The 27,046-nt window shown below is 58.5% G+C and overlaps 1 protein-coding gene across 1 annotated transcript in view; it reads right to left on the reverse strand.

Annotated features, from left to right (window-relative positions):
- SMG6 (SMG6 nonsense mediated mRNA decay factor) overlaps positions 1-27,046 on the reverse strand; it is a 109,127-nt gene that overhangs the window by 42,446 nt on the left and 39,635 nt on the right. The window contains 3 exon segments of the mRNA XM_035561099.2: positions 5,122-5,323; positions 13,925-14,093; positions 14,609-14,725. Of these exon segments, the coding sequence (XP_035416992.1) occupies positions 5,122-5,323; positions 13,925-14,093; positions 14,609-14,725 (488 nt within the window).

A 27,046-nucleotide genomic window follows, 5' to 3' on the forward strand; every position in this document is an offset into this window, starting at 1 on the left:
AGAGGAAAGAGATTTGTGCTTTCCGAGGAGAGGAAAGCTTGGCTTTGGGGCCATCTGCACTGACAGGTGAGTAGTGCAAAGAGCAGGAGGCAAGAACTCGTGCAACAAGAACCACACCAAGCGTGGAAAGCTGACCGGCTCGCCCTGGAGCTGCCCAGGACCCAGTGCCCAGGGCTGATACAGCACGATACCGCCCGCGTTTTTTCAGAGCCTCCCAATCCAGGGCTTTGGTTTGCCCGCTGAGACGAGGCAGGGCTCGGGCTAGCAGCGTGGTGAGTGTCTGAGACAGCCCACTCCACACACAAGCATGCACACGAGGGGGAAAAAAAAAAAAAGGGCCTTTCTGTTTCAGAGGAGGGAACCACAGTGACTAGCCCTATAAGCATATGTATTAATCATGCACCGTCTGGTTTTAATCCACACACTGCTGATCCTGCGTCTCACTGTATTGTTATCAGGGGAAGGAGTATTTCTCCTCAATCTTATTCACCAGCCAAAAGCCTGAAAATGCAAAAAACACATTTGTGAAGTGCCTTCCCAAGGACCCTGGGCCCCGGACCTGGTGAGCTGGGGCTGCTGCCTTTTTATTGGCGTTTAAAAACCTTTTATTAACGTGTGTCAGGGCTGGGGGAGGAGAGAGAGGCTCGGATTTCAGGACCCCCCATGCAGAGAGGTTTATTGTGGGAAGGGACATTAACACTTTCTCCTCCGTGTCTCCCTGGCTGGGACACGTGGCAGAGCGTGCCCTGCAGGGTGCAGGGGTGCCTGTGGGCCGGGCAGGTCTCAGGTGGGGATGCCAAGCCCAGGTGGAGCTTGCAGGGATGCACACAAGGAGCACTGACAACAAGGACAAGGACCTCCCTGCTCTGCAGCCCTCTTCCAGCCTCGCCACCAGCTCCACGGGGCAGGATGCTCGTGAGACACCAGCAGGAGAGCTGAGGAAAGCAGGACGTGCCCCAGCTTCCCAGGAACGTGGCAATTAGTGCAGAAAAACAGACCCCCACGCATCTCAGATGCACCACCACCAGGATTTGCTTTAACCTCGACGCAACCCGAGTGTTTTCCATTAAGAGCCCCCTTCAGCAGCACCACGCACCGCCTGGTCAACCCCCAGTCGTCACCTTCCCTCTCCCTGCAGCCTCACTCAGCCCCGCCGCTGCTCCCTGCTCTCACCCCGGGTCCGACGCTGGCTGAGCCGGAGGTCTTTTACCCCGGGCTCCCATCCCTGGCAGCGTTTCCTTCGGCTGCGAGCGCTGCAGACGGTCTGACAGCCCAGGCACCAGGCTGCATAGTTTGCCGTTGACTGGTACGTTCGGTGGTGTTCCATCACACAAGCTGCAGTGGCTATCTGCCCAACATACGCCCAGGAAAACATCACCAAGTTATGTTCACCCCGGAGCCAGCTTTTGTTGGTTACAGCTTCAATGACAGTGCAGGAGACGATGGGAAGCTCGAAGCATCACACTGGCTCCAGCAGGAATCCTGACACACAGCTTCATGGCAACGAACGGAGTCAGAACATTTTCACTCAAAATAAGAGCCAGGCCAAACGCTCAGAAACTTGCTGAGAAACTCTGGCTGAATTCTGCACTCCATCTGCTAAATGGGTCACGGAAAACAAAAAGAAGGGGGAAGCGCAGTGTTTGTCCTTTAGAGCTCACAAAACAACCATCCTCTTGGTGGAGCCAATAACCCAACACCATTTTAAGCCCAATGCACTCCAGCTTTGCCTTTAAACAGATTCCCTTCCTCTGAATTTTTCCAAAATCCATTAAGAAACTATAGTTTAAAAGCATGGGGTAACCATTTGGAGCATCAGCACGGAAGGTGAGACATTATCCTTGCTGCAGAGAGTGGATGGGCTCTTCTCAGCCATGCAAGTGACAGGAAAGGCATCACAGCGAGCTTCCCAGAGCCACTCTGGTGTACCGAAATCCTCCCCCCAGCTCACGAGAAATTCACAGGGTGCGGTACAAAGAGCAGTGCATAGTCTGTGTGTCTCCAGCAAAGACCTGCCGTGAACATAGGGTTGAAAACTGGGCCAAGCCTGAGACTGGGTGCGGAAGAATAACTTGCTAAACAGCAGGGAAAAATCAATATGGAAAAGAGAGCTCTTGCTGCACAGGAACACCAATTCTCACCTCTTGCAGCCTGGTCAATCAGCAGCCAACAAGGAGCACACAAGTGGGAAGGTTCCTGCAACACGACTGGATGTGGTGTGCGCCGGACAGAGCTGTGCCACCGCAGTGCCTGCTCGGGGACACAGCTCACCCCGTGCCACCGTGCTCAGCACGGACACAGCGTCCCTCCGCCGCCAGCAGCCCAGGTGCCTCTGCTGGGGAGTCAGATTTGTTGGGCTCTGCGCACCGAAAGGAGGGCAGGGAGCAGAATGGGGGACTAGGGACTGCACTTAAGGATCCTCTGGTTGAGGTGAATTGGGGTTTTCTTTGTAGGAAAGTGCCTTGGTGTATGTTGCTCACAGTCACCCATGAAAGGCGTACCGGTTCATGCCCCAGCCATACCTTCCCGATTCGTTCTGCGCTGCCTTCCACAACACGCCACTTCTGCACTGGCAAATAATTCACTTCGTTAACACGGCAGAAAGAGAAGATTTGTGGAGCACGGCCATCATCTGACTGTAATCACCCAGCTGCTGCCACTCCGGGCCCTTTGCGCGGTATTACTGAATCACACAGAATGGGGCAGGGAGGTCCGGAGAGGTCACTTTGTCTCCTTTTCCAAGGCAGTTCGCTCCACCCAAGCTGTACCTAAGAGAGCCGCCCAGCCTGCTTTTTAAAGTCTCTTAACGCTGAAGAGATTCTGCAGAAGCACTAAGGAGCCCGCTCTCGAGTGCTTAACTACCCTCAGGTATGAAGCCTTTCCTCGAGTCTAATCTTAATCTATTTTGCTGCAATTTATGCCCATTCCTTCCTGTGTTTTTCAGCATGGAGCTGGAGGACAGCTTGTTCTCCTCCTCCTCTCCACGACAGCTTTTTCTGTAGCTGCAAGCTGCCTGCGTTTTCCCCGAATTTCCTCTAGCCTAAAACGCCCCAGCTCTTCCAGTTCCTTCTTGGAAGTCGAGCATCTGAGTTCTCTGTCCCATCGGTCCCCCTTCGTCCCCTCTGATGCCCTTTGCAGAGTGACTATGCACAGCTGCTGGTCACCAGCCAGATTCCCAGTAAAAACAGTCAGTACTGGATCGAGAAAGGCCCCCACCGAACCTGCTGCTCCTGCTCAGCATGTCCTGGTGGTGCTGGTGGCCTCCTCTCCACCCGGGTGTGATGTGCGTGGCGCTCAGGCAGCGACCAGCACACAGCACCACGCACCGAGCGCGCAGAGGGGCTCCAGGACTTGCACAAACAGGAGCTGACACCCCGGCGTGCTGGGTGGGATCGCCGCAACAAGGTCAGCTACGTTCAAACCAAACATGACCCGCTGGGGAGGCGAAAAAAAAAAGAGCGTAGGGGGGCACGGACGGGACATCCAAGCCTGGCTCCTTCTCTCTGGGATGTGCGGAGGGAAGGCAGGGCTGAGCTGGCACCAGCACACCCGATAACCCTGCAGGGTGGCTGCTGCTGCGCTGCCACGGACACCAGCTCGCACCGGTGCTGCTGTACGGTGTCTGCATTCAGCACTAGGGTCACAGCGAGCCAAGAGGGTGACAAAACAGCTCTGCAGCCCAGGTGCGGCTGTAGGACAAAGGTGCTTCTCCTCTTTTGCGCACGTGAGCGCAAGTGCCTGGCAGGGCAGGTAGATGGCACTCCGAATAAACCGGTGTGTGGTTAGAGGAGCCAGGTCGCAGGGAACAACGGCCCCCTCTGGCATGTTTAGGGCACCAGCCCACGGCACAGGGCACCAGGACCACGTTATGGGGCACCAGACCAGGCTCAGTGCTGGGGCTGCTGGGGAAGGGGTCCCTGCGCAGGGAGCTGGGAAAGGGACTGTCCCCAGCAGAACCCCTCCACGGCCAGCAGCACACACCTGGCAAACGTGCGTGCGTGGGGCATGTTTGTCTATTTTAACCCCTTCAAACAGAGCCTTGAAAATCCCTTTTTTATGCACAGACTCCCTGGACTAAAGTGCTTCCCTGAACTGGGAGAGCTTTCAGCTGTACTGGGTCCCCCTGCCCTGCCCCGGGCAGTGCTGTGAGCAGGGGCAGGGCGGACAGAGAAGCGAAAGAGAAATTCGCACCTCCCGGGTCCCTGTGTGACAAAGGTCCCCAATTTCTCACAGTCATTTCAGGAAAACGCCAAGAAGAAGTGGCACAGGGGAAGGCACGCTGCCCCCGTCACACGCAGGCTCTCCGCAGAACCCGGTCCCCGCAGCTCCACTTCTCCTCCTGGCGCAGCGCCTGCCCCGCTCAGCACCACTGGTGCTGCTGCGGTTCTGCCTCCGAGCAGGAAACCGTGGAGAGCCGCTCTCATCCTGCCGTGCCTCCGAGGGCGTGCAAAACAAATGCCATTGTGCCTCCTCCATCCCCCCATCAGGTTCAGGCACGTTATCCGAAGGCAGCCCCCGGGTCCCTTCTGGCCAGGTGGTGGCAGGGAGCAGACCCAAAACCCCACATCAACAAGGGAACTGATTTCATTATTCTAAAAACAAACAGCCCAAGGAAAGTTCAGGCTAGAATGGGCTCCTAGAGCAAAGAAAGGAAAATAGAGAGCGGGGCAGTGGGGAATGCTTCATATTCCTAAAAGCCTTTTGTACGTTAACACATGGTGTCTGCTTCTCTCTAGTCACCTATTTATCACTCTCCTCTTTAGAGAAGGAAAAAAGTCCTGGCTGCCTTCCTAAGGCAGAGTTTTGTGGCCGGGGGGAGGGGGAGGGTGCTTTAAGCATGATGCAAACCATTTGGAGTGCACCGAGAGCACTGCCAACACAAGCTGCACTATTTAAACAAGTGAGGAAATGATCGTATATACAACATGCCAGCGAGCACACACACACCAGAGGAAGTCGAGAGGGGTTTTCATGACACAGAGCTGGATGTCAGCGGCTGAAAGGTCGATATTTTCCCTTAACACCCTTCTCAATGACTTAATCGTGTTCCGTTTGCACAGAAAACTTCCCAAGAATAAAAGTCTGGAGGAATCGAGGGGGGATGTTTGGCCTACTGCTGACCTTGTCCGAGGTCCTCTCCACGTAGCAGGGCTCCTGGGGGGCGACCAGCAGGGGAACGAAGCCCGAGAGCAGCCGATCCTCTTCCAGGCTGAGCAGGGCAAGGTCGTCATCTGGGTCCTTGTACAGGGGCACCTCCGACTGATTCACCGTGGTCAGTACGTTGCAGAAGTCAGCCAGCGTCGCCCACACATCTACTGAGACCCTGGGAGAACGAGGAGAGACGTGAGCAATTCGGGGCTGGAATGCGTTGGGAGTTGCCTGCAACGCTGCAGCGAATACCAGAGAGGTGAGATGAGGCAACGCACGCCACCCCGCGCCGCTGCCGACGTGCCCCGCGGGGAGGGCTCCGGACACAGCTGCACTGGCACCGAACCCGGGAGGGCTTTTAACCCTCACCGCCAGCCAGCCAGCGCCGACCCCGAGCCTTCCAGCTCCCCGGATGGGGAACGGCTCCGGGCAGGATCCGGCCCCGGCCCGCCGCCCTGCCCGCCGCGGGGCCAGCGCGCACACCCGCGGGGAGCCCCTGGCAGCCCCGGCAGGAACCCGGCTCGTTCCAGATGGGAGAAATGCTGCTCGTTGCTCAATCTCCAAGCAGGCTGGGAGGAGAGGACCTGTTTCCTGCGCTGCTGCGGGGGTGAAGGCAGCGCCCAGGGGGCTGCAGCCCAACCCAGGCACCCCCTCCTTCACCCGGCTCTACCTGTTGCCATCGCGTGCTGCAGCCACGCGTTGAAGCACAGGCGTTTTTTAGCTGAACCTCAGTCTCGTGGGGTTAGCCCCTGTTTTACTTCTGGCCACGGCTTCAGCACTGGTGGGTGACCTGCACAGCCGCCTCCAGCACCTCACCTGCCTCGGTGGCACCCACGTGCAGGGAGAGGGGCACCAGCACGAGGCCACGGGCAGCCCTGGAGCGCTCTGTGCATGTCCCCATGGCACAGCCCCGTGCCTGTGCACATCCCCATGGCACATCCCCGTGTCTGTGCACATCCCCATGGCACATCCCTGTGTCTGTGCACATCCCCATGGCACAGCCCCGTGCCTGTGCACATCCCCATCACACATCCCCATCACACATCCCCGTGCCTGTGCACATCCCCATGGCACAGCCCCGTAACACAGACAACGAGCACATCCCAGGATGGCCCTGAGCACAGAGGAATCATGCAACAAGCACAGGGCACTGCAGCCAGCCGGGCTGCCTCGTACCACACCGCTCACTCCTACTTTTAAAACCACTTCTGTAGGTTTTTTTTAGCCTATAAACTGGGAAGAAAGCAGGGAAGAGAGGAAACTGGGGCTGATCTGCTCCTGGTGTCCATGAGGAGCTGCCCCTTTGCCCCACGGCTCTGGAGCACGGCGGAGCAGCCAGCAGCACCCGGGGGTGCAGCAGTGACCAGGGCGGCCCGAGGCAGCCGCGGGCTAGAGAGAGGCCCCCTGCTCTTTGAACTGCTCCAGGTGGACAGAGTCTGCGCTCGGTTATTTACGGGAATCAATGTACCAGGAAAGCGCACTGAAATGAAACATCTTGTTTTCAAGAGCGTCCTGGGAGCCAGGCAGAACGAGCGGCCATTAATCAAAGCCCGGCACGTAATCAGCACACATGTAACGCAGAGTCGCCCACGTCCCGAAGCCAGCCCCGGACAGCACGCTGCAGAGGAGAAGAGGTCCTTCAAAGCCCTCTGCGCACAGACACCGGGAGCTGGGTTCATTCACAAAGCTCCATCGCTTGGCTCAGCCAGGTCTGGCTGTCAGAAATGTTTAAATATGGAAAAAAATAAACAGTTGCAACACGTTTTTTTTTTTTTTTTTTTTCTTTTTCGGAGGGATCTGTCCGAGGCCCTTTGTGATGTAATGGGAAACGCTGCGTTTGTGCTACCAGCTGGAAAATAAACAGAGCTGCGAGGGTTAAAAGGAACTGAACTTTCCACGACCCCTATCTGCAAAAGAAGAAAATAATAAGAGGAATGATCCACTGCCCCACAGCCCTGATAGTTTATCCTCCGGCCCGGGCTGCAGAGACAAGCACCGGATGCGATAGGGCTGCTCTGGGCCACCTCCAAGGCGAGCTCTGCCCAGGGGAGATGCGCAGGGGCAAGGAGGCTCAGCCGTCCCTCGGCGCCCTGCTGGCAGCGGGGCCGTGCTGCCTGAGCCCGGTCACATCGCGCCAAAGGGGCCCCGAAGGAGCCGCCGAGGCTTCGGCCAGCGCTGGGAGGGAGGGATGGGGAGGAAGGAGCGGCGCCGGGGACAGGCAGCGGTGCTGGGGATGCTCCCAGGTGGCTAAGGGAGCCAGGTGCACGGGGCCGGCATGGAGGAGAAAGGAAAGAAATGAGTTGAAGGAACGGGGCTGCAGGCAGGGATGGGGAGAACCAGCGAGGGAGGGAGGCTGAGGGCGGCAGCAGGATGCGGGGCAGGGCAGGGACCCAGAACTGGGCACGCTTCGGGGCCAGGGGTGGTGGCGGGGTGAAGGAACAGCACAAGTAAGGCTCAGGGAGCCCTCTCTTGCCACGGGGCTCGGCACCGGCCACGTGAGCTGACGCTGCCAGCCCTCAGCCCTCTCGGGCGGCCCCAGCCCCCTGAGCGTGAGAGTGGTCCCTGTCACTTTATCCTCTTCATCCCCGGCTCCCTGCAGCCCCGCGGTGCCTCGCCACATCTGTCATTTGCACTGGACGTGTTAGGTTTCCACCCTGGGCTTCCTTCAGTCAAACCGCAGGCTGCGTGCGCCGGCTCCTCAGGTAGCGAGTTCCTGCTGCAGGCAGCCCCGAGCAGCTCGGCCGCAGCGCTCAGGGGCCGGGCAGCACCCTGGCACGTGCAGCATCCCGCAGAGCCTTCAAAAAGCCAACATGGCAGGAGGCGTTGGCGTTTCTCCTCTGGTTTTCTCCTATGACTTGGAGGTAACAGAGAGAGCGGGTCCAACAATTTTCTACCTTCCCTTTTGGAGTGGCTCCCCCTCTGCAGCGCGCCTCCCGGCACCACCACCACCACCTCCTGGCTGCCAGCCACCAGCGAGGGCTCCCGGCGGGTCTCCTGCTCCTGCTGCAGGTCACCCAGCCCTGGGCAGCCCGGCCAGGAGCCTTTTCCCTGCTGCCCCTTCCTAGGACACCGCGGCCATGGCCAGGCACTTCTGGCTTATGTCGCCCAGCCGAGCCCCCGCAGGCCCAGCTGCCTGGAAGGGCTCCGTCTGCGCGGTGCCACGGCCTCGGCGTCCCTCCATGGAGGGAGGTGCCGAATTTCTGACACCGAGCCCAGGCACGCAGCTCCCAGGTACACGGCCAGGGCTCCCAGAGCTTTTAACCGAGGAAGCGAGAAGGGGGTGAGCGCGAGGTCTTTCCTCCGAACGGGGGGTTCGCTCGCTTCCCCGCGGACACATTTCCATTTGCTTATTCCACCAGGACGGGAAAAAAAAATAAGAGTTAATTTCTTTTTTATTGCCTCAGGATTCCAGGTTTAATGTAGCTGTCAGTGCGAGCGCAGCCCAGCTGCAGGCCGACAGGACGCAGCCCGAGGACGAGGGGAGCCGCACAAGTGCGTGGCCGAGCACAGGGGACGCAGGGTGGCCATGCTGATACGGCGTGGGGACAGCTCCCACCCGGGATAACGGGGGGCATCTGGGGCCGTGGGACACGCACGGAGGTGGGGAGGAGCAGAGGGCGCTGGGGAGATGCACACGGGGGCACGGAGCGAGCCTGGATCCCCGGTGGCCAGGGCTGGTGCTGCACAACCCGCGCACGAGCCACCATCTTCGCTGGGGGAGCGGGCCGCCTGGTGATTAATATCAAGTACAATGACCCCATGTTACAAGCCTGCGGGGGCCTGTGGAGGTGGCCATTTCCTGTGTAATACCAGCTTGTTTAAACACTAACATTCAAAACTCCACAGCTGCAGAACAAACCCGGAAAGAGCGGAGCGAAAGAAGCCCTGCATTGTGTTCCCGAGCCGCCGAGAGCCACGCTGCCGCGCAGATGGCAAACGACTTGGGCTGGCGCGCTCCCGGCGCTCCGCGAGGAGCCAGCCCCAGCGCCGTGCACGGTGCTCCGCGTCCCGCTCCCAGGTTTCCTCTTTCCCACCCCCCTGGCCCAGCCCAGGGGAAGCCGGAGGAAAAGCAGCTCCGCTGGAAAGGACAAAAGGGGTTCGGGGTGGGAGCTCATCCCAAAAGCGGTCACCACCCGTGCCCCGCGCTTGGATGCGGGGACAGCTTTTGTGGGTGGAGATGGGACAGGGTCTGAGCCCCTCTGCCCCACGGTGCCAATGATTTTGCCCCTCTCTGCCCTACACGCGGTCCCTTTGGTCACTCGGGTGCCCCACAAACCCATCCCTCCCCCAGGAAGCTGCCCGCAGAGCCGCAGGGACTCTCTCCTCGCCCAAAGGCACGCCGTCTCCCCCCAGCCAGCCTCTGCTTCAAAGCAGAGCCCTTCTCCGAGGAGCCTTTTGGCTCCTACTTCACTCGACTTCACCTTCATTCTCGGCCAGGTTTACACTACCGAGACACCTCCGAATCCTTGCTTTGATGTCTTGATAGGGAAACTCTGGTGGCCAGCATTACTAACAAGGCTCAAGTCTGCGAACGGGATTTTCCATTTCGTCTCCCGCAAACTCCAGCAAGCTCTTGGCACCCCCGCCTCCGGCTCTGTCCATCTCCCCCAGCGGGAGCTGCCATCTCGGTGACACTTCTGCACAAGACCGATGTGATGAGAGAGATCTGGCAGATCTCTCCGGGAAGGTAAGCTCTAGAATGTGCTCAGAGCTTTTGGATTTAATTTCATACTCGGTTTAAATTAACCATTTTTAAATGCTTGCAGACAGGCTCCACAAACCGAGAGGCCCTTCGCTCCAGCGTGGAAGGAGTGTGGATTCTCCGGGGCCGGCCTCGTGGCAGGTTATCTGCCGAGCCACTGGCTTCCCTATCGATTCCTGCGTTTCGTTTAGTTCCAACAGGTTCACTACAGCAACAAAACAGAGCAAGGAGAAGCTCTGCTCTTCGGTGCCCAGCCTTTGCCTGTCTCAGCTCCTCAGCCACACGTCTCAAGAGGACAGGGATTCACTGCAGCAGCCTCCTTGGAGGCTCACTTTTCACCCCGGCTGCTGCTCATCTCTGTGCCTTAGGAAACGCACTGCTCCCCGCTCCTCCAGACTCCTTTATTTCACCTCCCACCCCTGCACGGCACGCACTGGGCCAGCAGGTCTGCAAGATGCACGCTGATGCACTGCTGCATCAACGGCTCCTGTTTGGACCTCGGTGCGATGCTTGCTGTGTAAGCGTGCTCCAAGGTAAACGCTTTTTAAGACACTGAACTGACAGCTGCGTGCAGCCAGAGGAGCTGGGAGACCTGCAAGCAGCCTGCTCCAGACAAACAACCCCAAAACACAGGGCTCTGCTGCTCCGAGGCAGAGATGTCCATGCTCGGGTTTAGCTCCTGATCCTGAAAACCCAGAGAAAAGAGCACCACGGAAAACCCGCTGAGCGTCTCCTCTCCAAAAGAGGCAGAGGAGGAAGGAAGCACTCTGCCTCCCAACCACTCAGCAGCCCAAGACCTCTCCGTGGCCTCGTAGCCTAAATCCATTTCCCCATTTCCCAAGGCATCCCCTGAGCCCCAGCCATTACCCGGGTGGGGCCGAGAGCTGGACCCACGTGCCGGGGCAGGGAGAGCTGTTTGGGGAGAGGTGCAGCTTCTCCCAGCTCGGGAGGGGATGCCTGCCCAGCACTGGGCTCACTCCCACCTCCCTGCGAAGAGGAGAACCCCAAGACAAAGCCTCCCCGAGCACCCTTTCCTGCCCCGCAAAGCCTACTCCCACGTGGCTCAGCACCGCATTTCGGCGGCGCTCACCCCTCGCACCTTCCCCTCCGTCTCTGCCCAACGGGGAAAGCAGCGAGCAGAGGAATTTGGTGCGCTTTTTTTTTTTTTATTGTAAGGACTCAAATCCAGCAGTGTGATAAATGCATCCGAGCTACAATTAGGAAGATATATAGCATCAGAATGCGAAGGTCTGGGCAGCGTGGTGAAACGCGGGCTCTCCAGAGCCCCAGCTATGTTTCCCATTATGTAACCCTGGTCATGGGCAGACAGCCAGACTCCAAATGAAAAAGAGACTCTGGCTTGGCACCGTTTCTATTTTCCTATCCTCATTCGGGGTCAGCACAGTGTCATACAGCTGCAGAGAAAGCTCCGGGGATTAAACCTGGGAAAGACTCCAAGACCAGGACCTGGGTTCAAGTACCAGCTGAAAGCAATAAACCAACTGCCACAGCTGGGCTGAGTTTAGGCGTTCTCAAAGTCCCCCAGCTCTCCCGCTTACCGAGAACCAGCAATGACGAACATGGCGAGCGCAGCACGAGCGGAGGCCTCGGGACGTTGAGCCCCAGCAGCCCGGGCCCTGGCGGAGGTTTGACAAGCTGCCCCGCTGGCCCCGAGCCCAGGCCGTCATTCTGGCAGCGCCGCTGGCCCCGGACGAGCTGCACTTTGATGCAAGTTCTGGGCCAGGCCTTTTGCTCCTGGTGGGCTGCCAGGTGGGTACGGGGCCTGTTTTTTCCAGAAGCTTTAGCACATTCGTGGCATCCTTGCAGGATGCTTCTGTGCTTCAGAAGTGTTGTTTTTTTTGTTGTTGTTTTTTTTTTTTTTTTACTGTCCCTTTTCTGCACCCACGTCACCCTGAGGGGCACCAAAAGCTGTGGCAGCAGAGCTCTGGGAGGTTTCAGTGCCTCCCACCAGCTTCTCCCTTGGCACTGGTGCAGGAATGGACCTGGGTGGCACAGCCCCCTCCTGGGAGGCAGGGAGCACGTGTACAGTAACACAGGCCCCTTGCTCACAGCTCTGCAGCTTGGCTTCTGTGCTTGCTCCTTGCGTGCTTGCCCTGCCCACAAGCCTTGACTTCCTCCAGTAGGCCTGCTGCTCTGCCCCGTTTTACTTCTGAACTTTCTGAAGCTGTTCCTATCTGAACCCTTCAGCTTGGTGACTCCACCTGGTTACTGAGCAGCCCCAGGCCAGGCAGCAGGCGTGTGGCAAGAGAGACCTGAAATACTGAGTGCTCCCCTACTCCTTTCCTACCTCCAGGGAAAGCACAGCAAGCCCCAGGTCACACCCAAGAGCTGGTTCCCTGCTGTTCCCCACCACCTGCACCTCCAGGGAAGCTCAGCTACTGCTGTCCTGCTGTCCCAGACCCCCAACACCTGGAAACACGACGCTGGGCCAGCACAAAAGGCCTGGGTGAAAGAGCAGCAGGTCTCCTCGCCATGGGCGAGGCACGCTGCTGGTAAGCCAAAGGGCCAGGGTGCAAGGAGCTGGGAGCCAACCCCTGGAAGGCTGCCCTGCCCTAAAAGTAAGGAACCAGAGGGGCTGCTCAGCCACCCTACACGCAAGATGTGGAAGCAGCTGGGCCTCTGCGATGATACAAAGACCCTGGGCAAGCCAGGACCTTGCGGAGCAGAGCCCCCAGCCCATACCCACCGCTCCCCACGTCGACGCACCGGGGGGCAGGCTGTGCCCGAAGCCTCCTCCCGCCTCGACGGGCGAGCAGGAGCCTGCACCTGCTCCAGCAGCCCGGGGGGGACGCAGCCTCACGCCCCACCGCCGCGGCCCTCACCCGCAGCGGGGGGAGGCAGCCGGTCCCTGGAAGGCGCCGAGCGCTGGCTGCACGAGCCCGATCAGAAATTCCATCTCGAGGCTGCCCGTCGCCAAGGGCTCGGCGGCTCCCTGCGCAGGCAGCGCGAGGGGAAGGGGGGGATTGGTGCCGAGAGGCGCACGTGACAGATCCCAGTTTGAGTTCCTGCCCAAAGATGGGCAGCAGTTCACATGAGCAGGCAGCGGTCCCACACCGAGCAGCCGACAAACAGAAAACAGACTCCATCTCCACAAAATGAGGCCCAGAACTTCCTGTGTGAGATTTCCATTTCCTCAGCCAAATGAAAAAGAACTGGAGTAGAGGCAATAAACTCGGAGAGCAGGACTGGACCTGACGCACGGAGCGGGGACCCATTAATGGTTAAGCCACTTTGCTGGATTACTCTTAATGCGCCTTCCCATCACCCTGGGTTCTGGCTCCTTTGGATTAACAATAAGACGTGATTTCAGGCTCTGGATCCGGAGTACCGGAGGCAGATGGAAAATCCTGCGGGAAAGCAGCTACGGAGCATGCTCAGACACAGTTTCGCATACTCCATACTTGGCCCCTTCGCTCGGTTTTCTGTCCAAAAATATGCAAATTGCCTAGTCCGCATTATGGACTAATGGGCTGGAATCGGCCAGTTTAGAAAATTAACTCTTTTTTTGTGTGGCAGGGGGTAGAGACGAGCTGTTTCTGAAGCAAAAGGGAGGTGAGTTTCGGAGCTCTGGGACAGGTAAGCTGCTCCAGGCCAGCCCAGCCTCACCGAGGTTTGCCTGTTTCAGCCAGGAAAAAGGCAGTAAAACGCTCGTGCTGCAAATGGCCTCCCCTCTTCCCACAGAGGACGGGCTAGCAGGGCACCTAACGGGGATGTATCCCAACCAGAGCACACAGCCTAAGCGCTAGGTAAAAATCTCGGTCATCTCCTAGCACCCAGAAGCAAAGGGCTCCTGCCAGACCCCCTCATCACCACTTCGCCCCCCAACACTCTCAGTGTCCAGAGCTGGACGCCTGTCCTCACCGAGGGAGGTCACTGTGTCACCAAGGGTGACAAGCCCCCACCAGGCATCCCTGCACAACCAGCCTCTCCTGGGAGGGAGCCGTGCTCGTGTCGGTGTCACGTCCAGAAGCAAGCATGAGCGAGGGGAAAAGGGGGCACAAGGGGCTCAGGGGGGAAGCAGACACCACAAGACAGACCAGAGGATGCACGTACTGTTTGGGGAGCTCCAGAGAGGTCGGAGGAGGATTCCAGGTGTCCGGGTGGCCAAGCATCCAGTCCGACCAGACCTTCACGCTGGGGAGCAGCTCCTTCAGGTCCTGGGGCAAGGCAGAGACCTTGATGTCATCCTCCTCATCCTCCTGCTCCACCTCCTGTGGCTGAACTGCAAATACAAGATGTGAGAGCTGAGGCAGCTTGCTGCAGCCAGGAGCCAGACTCAGGCAGTCTCTCCATCACAGATAAGAATCGGGAACGAACAACACATCCCAGCATCCCAGCCCTGAAGGTGCAAGGGAACAGCAAGTGCAAAGGCAGAGCTGTTCTCCCTGCGTGGACTGGCCTAGGGGGCGAGCTGGGACGCCTGCAATGTCTTTTACTGAAGGCAGCAGGGTGTCAGTGTGATGGTAATGGAGGTGTGGGATCACCTGAGATCCCAGTTTGGGGTGTTTCCCTATAGCTGGCAGAAAGCATGCCCCGTGTCTGTCCCTTTCTTCCAAAGGTTTCTGCCTGCACACCCGGTGTGTCTTCCTGCCCGGTAATCCAGCCCTAAGCAGGGCAGAGACTGGGATGCCAGGGGAGAAACCCAGAACCCCAGCAGAGAGGAAGGAGTGTACAAAAAGCAGGGAACGAGGTCCCAAACCCCACCAGGCTGCCTCAGGGCCTGCCACAGCCCCTTACCTTGCGCCCACTCCCGCAGCAGGTCGGTGCAGCGCCTCACCAGGAGGGAGAACATGGAGAGCCCCAGGGCCGTGGCCTGTTCCTGGATGACAGAGCGGCAGTCCTCGGAGAGGCACTCTGCGGGACAGAGAGAGAGCTCAGACACCCCTCCTTGCTTCACCTTCACAGCCACATAGCACAGGATGAGCAGCTCCTCAGCTCACACCTTCCTTGGTCCCGACTGCTCCATGTACAGGGGAAAAAATGTGGTTATTGGGGCAGCTCTGGCAAAGAGGCTCGGGCCGCACTGCCCACGTCGTGCCCTGAGGTGCTGAGGGCTACCAGCACAGAAGCTGCTGCTCGGAGCCGAGGCCTTCCCCTGAACCAGGAGGATATATTTAAGTGTTAAAAGGGTAATTAGCTGCCTGTTTGATCTCCCTCCCTGCTGGAGCTGTAACCCCAGCAGCTGAGGAGGGGGCTCCTCCCATCAGTTCAGCAGTCACACAACAGCTTGTCAAGAGAGCTTAATTGAAGCTGTTACTCAAGGAGATGCCACACGACCACAGCTCCTCCAAACAGAGCCGCCTCGGAGTGAGAGCAAATCCCCTCGGCACATCTACACCCAGCCAGAAACCACTTCTGAGGCTGCTGCGAGCGGCGGGGCGCTGGCTCGAGGGAGCTGCCTGGAGCTGGGCGTGGGTCGCATTTAGCGAGGCCCGGAGCACCACCGGCGTGCCAGGCTGCCCACGCCGGGCCAGAAGGGAGATTTTGAGCCTCGCGGGCAGCCCCTGCCCTCCGAATCCTCTCTGCCCCCGCTTCGCATCCTCTCCCGAGATGCGGGGGAGCTGCTGGGACGCACTGCGGGGAGGAGCGGAGCTGCAGTGCAGGGGGACGGGAGGCACCCGCGCTGCTCGAGGGTCTCCTGCCAGCCTCTGCTGCTTGCTCGGTGCAGGCTGCAGCACCTTGCTGGCTCGCATGTCACCCGCTGCCAGCTCATGTCACCCGCTGCTGGCTTTGTCACCCACTGCCGGCTCCGTCACCCGCTGCCGACCAGGGTTCCCACCTCTCACCCTGCAGGCAAGGCCGCTGCAAGCCAAGGAAGCTTTTCAAGGTTTTCGTACAGCAACTACAATCGTGCAGGGATTGTATATCGACTGCAAACCGGTGCCTGTGCAAGCAAAGTCCCAGAGCTGGGATGGGGAGAAAGCCCCCAGCAGAGCCCGGCTCCCAGGCACCGCCGCTGCCGAGATGAGCACCAGCGGCGCGCAGGTAGCAGGGTTCAGGACTTTGAGAGAAGGGCAGGAGGATTAAAGCAGGAAGGGCAGGAGGATTAAAGCACAGCACCGACCCCGTTCCAGCTGGCGCTAGCAAAACGCCTGAGGCCCGGAGAACAAACACGGGGTTTCAAGTGTAAATTATTTCAGAGCAGTGGGGTGGGGAGGGTTAAAAACCACTAGAAGAAGAAAAGACTAAAAAGCACCTAGAAAACACAGGTAAAAACGGGAGGATCAGCTGCAGACTTCATTTGGCCGGCTCTCAGAGCAGGCAGCGAGTTCAGCACCTGGCAGGGAGACCACCAAGGGTGGTACCGGGAGCCCCCGGCAGCCCAACGAGGGTGCTCTGCTCCTCGGGCCGGGGCTGAGCCGATGCCGCTGAGCGCCGGTAGGAAGTGCCGTGCTGCGGGGCTGTCAGCTTTTGGAGGAAACATAAAACTGGAGATGTGACCACTCTGGGACAGTAAATCTCTTTCATGAAGCCTTTCCCACAATTAAGAGTGTTAGTCCCAGCGCTCTGGCCACGGTCCAGCTCAAGAAATTGCAGTCGCCTTCCCCACGCTCCCTCCTCCCGTCACGGTGATGCCGGACTCTCCGCTTCTTTGCCAGGCACGGGGCAAGACCACGGCCACCGCGCTGCCACCTGAGCGCCGCCAGGTCCCCAGGGCACAGCGTGGGTGCTGTGCTGCCAGGAAAGCCCCAGGCATTTCGGCAGGCACCGCTGTGCTTTGGGCAGGCAGCGCCCCGGGGACTGCGGGCACCGTGCTCCGGGTGACTCGCCGTCCCCCCCAAAGTGCCCTCCAGCTCAGCCACCTTGTCATCCCGTCCTTAAATCAAACAACTCTGCTGGTCCTGGAAGTTCACTCCCTGGCCAGGCTTGCGAGGCTCATTTCACGGAGGCTCGTGCAGCCCAGGAGCCTCCACGAGTCCTCGCAGGGCAGGGAAAGGCCCAGGTGAGAGCACGGCGGGTGCTGCTCACCCCCTCCGAACGCGCACCAGCGCTGCAGCTCCCAGCCCTGCCAGCAAAGGCTCCGAAGAGCTTAATTCTAGGACAAAAGAGGAGAGCCCCATAAATCAGGAGACACTTTCTGTGCCTTTTCACCACTTGTCTCGGGAGGCAGGGAGCCACAGCGAGCGCTGAGCCAGGAGCCGGGAGCGAGGGCTCCCGACCGTGCGACAAGGGGGCTGGGGTGGGGGGCAGACCCCAAACACCCCCAGCTGCCCGTGCAACAGAAATCGCTCAGGGTGAGGGGATGAGCAGAGGGCAGAGCACTCATGAAACAGTTTGGGTTTTTTGCTGAATGGGGTGTGGGAGCGATGGCTCCCTGCTTTGGAGCCCAGAAAGCATCGTTACCTCTGAGCTGGTCTGTGCTGCTCGTAAAGCACGATGCACTAGGACGTAAAGCTGATGAAATCAGATGTTCTCGGAGGCTTTTGTGGTGCTGAGGTGACTCCTGTCCCTGCAGTCGAACAGCACCAGTACAGCCCGGGGGCATCAGCTGCCAGAGAACCAAATGTAGGCACAGAGATCCTGACTGCTCCGGGCAGGGCACAGCCTGTGACTGCCGGATCTGCTTCCCCAGTTGCCCCAGGATGGTGGCAATGAGGCTCTGCCGCGCCACCAGCAGCCCCAGCAGTGACCCTGTGCAGGAAATCACCGAGCACAGCACCGGGAGTCTCAGCAGGGGCCAATTCCCCCTCCACCTTCCCCCCTGCAGCCAGGCGAACGCTCCCGTTCGGCATCGAACAGCCCCTGCCACCAGGTCACACCGAGATTAGAAAAAACCCGTGGCCACGCTGCAGTCCCAGCAGGGAGCTGAGCTCCCAAACCCCACCTCCTGGGAGCCTTCTCGAGCTGGACCCGATCCTCCATCACCTGCAGCACTACGTCAGCTGTGCCAGCAAAACCTTGAAGCACGTGCAAGGTGAGAAGGGAGCAGGCAGTGTCTTAGAGCAGGACCATCACTGAACACTTGGCAGCCTGAAGCAGCAGCCTGGTATATCTGCGTTACCCCACACTTCCCGGGCTGAATTTATAAAGATCTGCTTTCTTGCACCAGAAAAATAAGTTACAGCCCTGCAGCCTGCTGCACATCCACCATGGACGGGAGGGCTCCAGGTGCTGGATGGGGCAGCGGGACCTGAGCTCTGACAGCTGTGCAGGCAGGGTTTCTAGCAGCCTGCCTGACACCAGCCACTCGTAAGACCCTTTTTTTTTCCACTTGGCTCAAACTCTAACTATCGGAGCTGAAGTTTCCGTGCTGGGTGCCTGTCTCAGCCTGAATTTGTCCGGAAATCTTTAGCCCAAACAGTTGGGCTACTTGTGAGAATGAGGCTAGGAAACAAGATAGTGGCTTACCCCTGTTAGAAAAAAATCACTTACAACCTTTTCCTTGAGCTCATCTAGCAACTGCAAATCCTGGAAAGGGGATCTGCGATTTTGCTGCAGAATAACCTTTTTAACAGAGAGTTTTCCTGTCCTACTAGAAATCTGTCCACGCTTGGCCGGGCTATAAACATCTGAAATACAGCAGTTTTTCCATATTCAATAGGAATTAATTTCAGCAGCTAAAACCTTCTAAGATTTCACCTCCCCGAGCATGCTCCATCTTCCTACTTCTCTTACATCCAGCCACCCTTACACCTGACCTGCGTTACGCGCAGCAGAGGAACTGCCCTGCTCCTGTCCAGCACAGGGGGACCTCCGAAAAACCATCCTCGTACTGCTGACGGCTGCGAGCTGGGGATTCCTCTAAGAAGGACACAGTTCCTCTAAGCGACACCCAGGCTGTCTGCTCTGAAGCAGAGCCCAGGAGCGAGAGGAAGGAGAGGGGACGGGACAGAAAAACTGGGAGCTGATGAGCATCAGGCTGCAAGCACGGAGAAAAAACGACGGGGAAAAAGGCCAGGCTGTTTTTTCTGAAGATCGCCAAAACCCCCTGAGCTGCAGAAGAGTCCTCCTGTTCCTCTACACGTAGGAAAGATGTTTTGTTTTTCTCCAGCTGGGTACCGGTCTGCACGAAGAGCAGTGTTTTGCTACCAGGAGGCAGTTTCCTTTGCAGGGAGCCCGCAGAGCAGAGCAGATGAGGCAGCGCAGCAGCGGCAGCGCCCTCTGCGAGCGCCTACCTGGGCTCTTGGCTCTCGGCTGCGAGCTTTGCTCCGGCTCAGCCGGCAGCAGGATCCGACCCAGGCTCTCTGCAGCCATAAATCTACCTGCTTCGCAGGGGGAAGGGTGCGGGGAGAGGGGGGAGAGAGACAGAGAGAGCGGGGATTTTTGTAACGGGGAGAAATTTGCGTTTCTCTGAGAACATTATATTCATGGAAAACATAAACCAACTGTCGTCAAAGTCGTCTGAGCTCAGGAAATGGAGCGGCCGGGAGAAGGCTGCCATGTGGCCGGATGTTATGTATTTCTAATTAGTGCTATACATCTTTCAGCAGCGAGTGTCCTTTTGCTGGGAAACACAACGCGCTGCCCTTGTTATTGTAACTGTCAGAGAGTGCTTAAACAGATAATCTCCAGGAAAAGTGATAAACACATCCCCTCTCCCACTAGGGTGTACAAAACAGCAATGCCAAACCTCTATTAGGGCAACGCAACCAGCCGCAGGAAATGGGAATGGGAAAAGAGCAGGCGATGCGAGGGGCAGCCGCGGCCGAGGAAGGGGATTTGCAGGAGGAAGCTTCTCACAGCCACTCGAGTGCCATGTGCAGAAGGAAATCCTGCGAGGGACGATCAGGGCAGAGCGAGCGCGCACCACGTGGCCCCGGCCGCAGGGGCGCTCGCAGGGACGGGGCAGGAGGGCTGGAGGCGAGGGCTCCCGGCTGCTCTGCTCCAAGTACGCTGCAGGTAGCGGTGGAGGAAAGCCCCGGCAGCCCCGGAGCTCCCAGGCAGGCAGCAGAGGCAGACACGCTCCCGTCTCCAACCCGGCTAGCAAAGAGCGCGAGGAGCGCTGAATCCTTCGCAGTTACACCGAGACCGGCCAACGAGCGCTAGCAGAGTCTCGAAGGAGAACAGATCGCTTTGATTCAGACAATCAGATCCAGCCAAGGGTCAGGAGGACTCCAGCGAGACGTCTTCCACGCTGGCCTCCCCGTCCTGCCTAACCTGAGCTGCTGCTTGGGGCCGGGAAGCCTGGAGCAGCGCCGGGCGCAGGCACGGCTGGCAGCAGGGACGCGCTCTGAACCCCCAGCTGAACCCACCTGCCCCGGTGACGCTCTAAAGGACCCCACGCGAAGGCAGTCGAGCGACCGAACGGGTCTCCAGACAGTCCTGAGGACGGCACAACGGGCTGGCCGGGGGGACGCAGGAGGTGGAGGAGCCTGGCGAGCGCGGGGCCGCGGGCGAGCCGTGCCCAAAGCCCGCTGCGTGATGTGTCAGCGGCTCGGCGGCACAGACGGCTGATTCACCAGCCGGCTGCTGCCCTGCGGGGAAGAAGAGAGGCCGGTCAGCGCCGAGCTGACACCACCTGAAGGCGATTTGTTTGCTCTCTTATCGCTCAGCCACGCGGGAGAGTTCTCCCCGTGAGTCACCCTCCGCCAGACGCGGCGGTGGCAGGGCTCCGGGGCTGCCCAGCGGGATGGGGCCGTCTGCAGGAAGCGGGCAAGGACAGCGGTGGAAGGGGAATACAGAAACCAGCAGAACCACGGGGAGGGATGCTCACGGCTGCAGGGCATTTCCCTGACGCCCCCTCGCCGAGGTCCTGTGAGTCACGGGCACTCCCAGCTCTCTGCTGGGAACCACGAGTCACACGCGCACTCGTCTGCCCCCAAAAGAGCCTGGGAAGCCAGATGCACTCATCCAGCCCTGGCTAATGCCACGCAAAGATCCTGGGAACGCTGGGCGGTTTTGCTGGGAAGGTGCTCCCCAGCTCTGGGTCTGCAGGTGGCAGCCGGGACAGCCAGCCCCAGCCCCGCAGCCAAGCTGGATGCCACCACCTGCACGCAGAGGGCCGAAACCCTCCCAAAGCGACCTTCAGCTTGCAGTCACAACCCGCAAGCCCCCAAATCCATCTCCCCACGCCGACTTCTCCCCGCAGAGAGGCAGGAAGGCCCCGGGGGGTGGTCTCAGCAGCAGCATCCAGACCCGCACGGCACAGGGGTGCTCCCCCGGCAGCCGGAGCCGCCTAGGAGCCCGCAGCTCCCTCTGCTCCGCGCCGAAACCCCAGCTCGTCCAGGGGAGGGAGGCCTACGAGGTGAGGAATGCTGGGGGCCTGGGGAGGATGGAGCAGCTCTCCCTGTGGAAGCCATTAGATATTCAACACTTCATTTGTTTCCAGCCGGCCTGGACTGCAGCGCTGGGCTCGAGGACGGGAGGCTCTTCTCTGACGTAACCAGGAAGCAGCTGCAAAATTAAGGAATCCCTCATGACATCATAAAAAGGGTCGATGGTTTACAGGGGAAGGTATAAAAATTAATGACATATTCCCGACCCGAACCAGCAAGCCTGCCCGAGAGCCGCAGAGGAAGCCGTGCTGCCCCTGGCACGAAGGGGCTGCCCCGGGCGGCGCGCTGCTGCCGGCCCCCTCCGGCTCACCCCGGAGCCCCGACTGCCCCCGAGCCCCGGAGCCACACTCGGGGATGGAGCCTGGGGTGCGATAACCACCTGGGGACGTGCTCCTGACCCCCGAAGAGCAGGGCTGTAGGCTCAGCAAGGGAATGGTTTTAGGGGCAGGCTGTCTCGCATGCGCAGGGCGGCTCAGGAGTCGCTGACACAGAACGTTGGTTTGAAATGACTCAGGGAGAGGTGGTTATTTGTTTCCACGGGGAAAGCAGGCACATGCGCCACGTGTGTGCCCCTAAAAGACCACATTTCTGCAGCTCTGGAGGACCAAGTGGTCCTGCAAGCCCGGGCAGCAGCACGTGGTCCCGCTCCACTGCACAGCTCAGGCTAGGGCAGAGAGAGTGACATTAGCCTTGAGGACAAGCACAGAGCCATCTCCACTTGAAAAGGGAAAAGGATAGTGGTTTAAAATTAACTGCGGCCTTTTCCAGGAAATATCAGTGGAAAGAAGCAGCCATTTTTAGAACTGTTATTCTCAGAAATTTCCTGAAAAGACCCATCAGTCAAAACACCGACTGAAGCCATTTCCACTTGCGCCGAGCCGCACTTCGCAGCTCCCTGCGCTCGGGGGGCCTGACCCTGGCGGCGGGGCCGGGAGCCTGGTCTGCACCCTGCGGCCCCGGCGAGGCTGCAGGAGTCGCTTTTGGACATGCACCATGGCATGCAGTGGCACAAACACCCCTGCTAACCGGGGCTGGTGGCGGATCTGTGTTCATGACAGCTTTTGTTAGCTATGTCCACTCCAAGATGTGCCATTCCCGTGCAGCCAGCTGGGGCTGAAGACACCCACAGTCTCACCCAACTGGCAAAACCTGGGGAATCACCAGAAAAACGATTATTTTCCAGCACTGCCTTCAGCAGGGCCGCTCCAAACGGGCGAGCTGACACCAGGACTTAGGGAACGCTCGCCCCGAGGCTCTGCGCAATCCCCGGAGCTGCTGGTCCTGCCTGCCAGCAACCAGCAGCAGGGATTTGACCCGTCTGGCAGCTAAAAGGCTGCCACGTCCAAATGTACACGGCTCCTGGCTAGCTCCTAAGAAAGTGTGCCCCGCTGAGCTGGCAAGCCAGCTCCTCAGCACGTATATATATAGCTCTGGGCCAGCCCGGCACCAGCTGGCTCTTGCTGCAGAGGGAATATTGCTATAGGATGCACAAGCAGAGTGGGGCTGAAGTGGTTTCCAAGGGTAAAGAGCCCGAAGACTAGCAGGGCACGGTACGTGCACAGGACATCTGGATGGAACAGGGCACAAGGCAGGGGTACGCCAAAAGAAGAAGAAACGAGGATGACGGAAACATAAAGAGGCGCACTGCAGCGGGGCAGGATGATGCAAAATGAAAAATATATAAAAAAAAAATACCCTGTCCTCAGCCTGCGTGGTCCTCAGGTCCTTCACCCCTTCCCGAACAAGGGAACTCGTGGCCAGCGAGGGAAGCAGGGTGCCCAGCACACGTGCTGCCCCGGGAGCCCGGCTCGGCGCACGCAGCAGGCACGGCAAGCTGCTACTAGCATCCCACCCAGGAGCTGCGCGCGCCCAGCCATAATTGTGTCAGATGTTATTTACAACGGGGGAGGAGGTGTGAACAGGGCTTCCCGAGAGATTTACTCCAGCCCCGAGTGCAGTTTCACCAGGACAATCGCAGCGAACACCAGGCAGCCTTTCCGCCCCCCCGGTGCTGGAGGTGGGCATGGTTTTTTTGACAGCCGACGCGAGCAGACAGCCTGCAACTTGCCTTCTCCGGGGCGAGCCTTCGTGAGCGCCTCGTGCCTGGAGCAAAAGCTAAGGAGAGAAAAGTGCCTGCAGACAGGAGTGTTCGCAGCAAGCCGCCTTCGCTGGGGCAGGAACGGCAAAGCGAGGAGCTTCCGTTTCAACACATTCACTCGCTGCTCTTCTTTTTACAGCTTCCTGCGGGACCCGGGCTCCAGGGTGTCACTTTGCAAAGCCAATGCCGAATGTAAAGCAAAACCTGTGCCTCCTCCATCCCTCCAGGGAGGCAGCAAACCCCAGACCCCTCATCCCATGCCTCCTGCCCTCCTGCAGCAGGACCCCGGCCCGTGCTCAGCCCCCCCGGCTGGTGACAGTCCCGTGCTGTCACCCCCAGCGCTACCGCGCTCCTACGAGAGGGGCAGAGCCCTGAGGCCGTGCCTACAGTGAAGCTTACCTAACACTTTCCATTGTAAGACCCTGTTTTTAGTTCCTAACAACTTTGCCAAACTTTAACCATTTAGGCTGCGGTCCCCCATGCCAAAAGCTTTCTTCGAGCTAAATTTATTGGGAAAATTTCATCTAAAAAGGTTCAGCCATTTGCCAGAATGAGGTTAGGGAAAATATATTGTTCTTCTCAAGTTAAAAATTCTTCGACCATTTCAGTGAAATCCCCAGCACCTTCACACTTTGGAGCAGGAACCAGAAGTTTGGCAGGGGACGGCTGCGGGCTTTGGGCGTGCCTTCTGCCACCTCCCTCCGCCCTTACTTTGCCAAGGGGTGAAAATCTGAGTGTTAGCAGACAGCTCGCACGTGCCAGCTGAGGCAGCGCCCGGTTAATCCGCTGGGACGGCCAACAGGAGGGGAAACCAACCGAGGGAAGACAAAGGAGAGGGAGCAACAGACAGAAAAAGGGTGCTGAAGCAGCAGGAGCGAGACGATGCTGTAGCAGCGGGGCTGCACCCTGCTCTCCAGGACGCCAGCCCCAAACCAACACCCAGATGTAATGCCCTGATGGGGCAGACTCTGCCATGGTCAATCCAGATTTCGGCGCCCAATGAGGATCCCAGATGAGGTCAGCCTGGTTCCACAGGGGAGCTCGCTTTTCTGAAGATGATGGGAATTGCATACAAATTACATGCAAAAAAAAAAAACCAAAAACATTAAACGAACACAAAATCGAGCATTCAGAGGTCAGGAATACGAGACTTAGAGCTGTTCTTGCAACTTCAAGTCAACCCCATCGCACTTACACACTATAAGGTAGCCCTAACGACGTATCATTTTCTTCAGCTTCGAGGTGCCATTTTCAGCTGTCACAAAATGAACATCCCCCAGAGAACCTCTTCCTCACGTGCTGAAACACGCATGTAATCGGTAAGGCTGGGGATTGCAGAAACCAGCCGTGTTTTGGGGACGAAGGTGGCTCAACCAGCTTCTGTCTTCGCCTCGGTCCTGCTCTTCCAGAGGGATCCGGAACCACTTTAACCACGCTCAGCTGATGTGGCTGGGATCTGCACGTCCCTCGCTTGCTGCCTGGCCCCAGTGACACAGAGGGGATCACATTTGCAGACAACGGGCAAATGCAGCCACAACTGCAGCTAATTAGTGCTCTGCTTTGAAAATGAATGAACGCAGCCCAGGAAGGACCATGTATTTAAGGTACCTCCACCTCCTCTGTCTCGAGGTGAGCATTCCAAACCTAGAAAACCCGTTAGTTCCCTAATACCTCAGCTACCCTCTGTGCGGTTTAGAGATATCACGCCGAAAGGCATCCAAAAGGGAGATGCTTTGAGACAGAAGCCAGTGAGCTTCTGCGATCCAGTTATTGGACTCGAACTGTCCAGCCCTCCCTATGCTTCATGAAGCACTGAGGATAGCGATAACACTTCATCAGCGACTTCTCTAGAAAACTCCCATGGGCAGGAAAAGGAATTTTACAAGCGAAAGGACCAAATTAAACAGAGCATGGGATCTTTTTGCCGCGTTATCATCCTCTCTATCACAGGAGCCCTTATCTCCATCACGGCACCCCTCAAGCGAGTGAAGTGCTGCAGGATGCGAGCGCTGAGGCTCGCCCTGCTCGGAGGAGCCCCCTCGCAATGGTGCGCACACGGCCACGGCCAGTCCCTGGTGGTGAACGGGGGCCACGTGCTCCTCCTGTGGAAATTTGGAAAAAAAATCAGCCCAGAGCAGTGCCACGCAAAGGAAGGTTCTCAGGTGTCGAGTGAGCAATTCCCCACTGGAAGGGCTGAAACCACAGGCACAAACCCACAGCACACAGGGAAACTGTTCCAGGAAGTCTAACATCCGAGCCCCAATATTAGAAAATATGATCTCAGCGCTCCAACGACGCGCACGCAGCCGGAGCCTCAGGTCCCCAACCACCACGCCGACTGCAGCGCGCGCGCACGGATTATTGAGCCCCCACCACCGGGCTCGGCCTGGAGCAACTAAAAAGCGTTAACCTTCTACGGTCGCTAACAAGCATAAGACGTAACGGTTTGATGCCAAATTCCTCTTTTCTCCCGTGACTTGAGATGGGATTGGCATGACCGTGAAGCTCCCCGCAGCTACCGTTGCTGCGGCGCTCCCGACGCCGCCGTCTGCGGGGAGAAGCAGCCCCGAGCTCACCGGGCTCTGCCCCGGGCACCCCGGCACCCCTCCGAGTTCCCGGGCCAGCGCCGCTCCGTTTCCTGCAGAGATTTGAAAACCTGTTGCAGTTCCAAAGCGAGCTTCGATTTCACTGTGACCAGCAGCTCGGAGACTCGTAGTTACTATACAGCCGAATAAAATATTTTTTCATAAATTTAACGCCAGCATGTCTGTGTTTGGAAACTTTGAAAATCCATGTTGTATGGTTTACTGCACTGGAAAAGGTGCCAACAGAGTTTCAAAGGAAGGGAAGTGTATAACTGTTTCCTTTCAAATGCATTTTCCAATGGGATCCATTGAGGGAAAAGGCTGGAACTAACTAAAACATTATTAAAAACTGTTATGAAAAGAGACAGAGAGATGGAAAAAGATAGACAAAAAGTCCAATACACAGCCGAGAGGGAGGGAGGGAGACAGGCAGCGAGAAAGGGGATACGGGCAGAAAGACACTTTGGGTGGGGAAAACGGGGCGAGACGGGGAGTTTTATCTGGCAGTCACCGTTCGTGGTTTCATATTGTTGCAGATCAATTGATCGGGACTTCAAGTGCTGCTGGCCCAGTGGCACAAGGCGAACCACAGAGTTGGCTGCAGGCGCAGCGCTCGCGAACTGCTGACCTTCAGTTTTAAAACCAAAAATATTCTTTGGGAAACAGTCACACCGGGTTCCAGGCCGGGCTGCCAAGCGCAAACAAGCACTACTAACCTGAAGCAACGCCCACGAGCCCTTACCCCGAGCAACAACCAGGACTAGTAACCTGAAGTAACTCCCGGCTCCGGTTCCACCGGCGTTAACCCAGCGTGACATGTGCGCAGGGGCTCGGCTCGGCCGCCCGCACTGAGTGGAGCGGTTCGCTCGCCAATCGCTGACACACGCCGTCGCGAGGAGATGCAGGCATCGTCCCAGACACGCCGCCGACGGGCAGCCCCCGCTCCGCACCGACCCGCTGGCTGCGTTCGAGCCACTCCGACAAAACCTAGAAATACCCAGACGATCGGGGCCATGCGGCACCGTCAGCCCGGGTCCCAAACCTCCACCCGAGGTCCAGGCGCAGCCCTGGGTTTGCTGCCCTAAAAGTTAAGGGGGGACCGAAAGGGGCTGGAAAAGCACCTTTGGTGGAAGACCCGGTGCCCCCCGACATCGGGAGGGGGCCGGATCCCTGCGGCCCTGCCAGGCTTCAAAGAGCCAGGCTGGGGCGGGCAGAGCTGGGCGCGAGCCTGCGGAGCTCCAGGCCCGCGGTGCTGTGGGGTGCAGTAACCGTGGGC

This window comes from Cygnus atratus, chromosome 20 (genome assembly GCF_013377495.2).
Source record: "Cygnus atratus isolate AKBS03 ecotype Queensland, Australia chromosome 20, CAtr_DNAZoo_HiC_assembly, whole genome shotgun sequence".
Taxonomy (NCBI): Eukaryota; Metazoa; Chordata; class Aves; order Anseriformes; family Anatidae; genus Cygnus; species Cygnus atratus.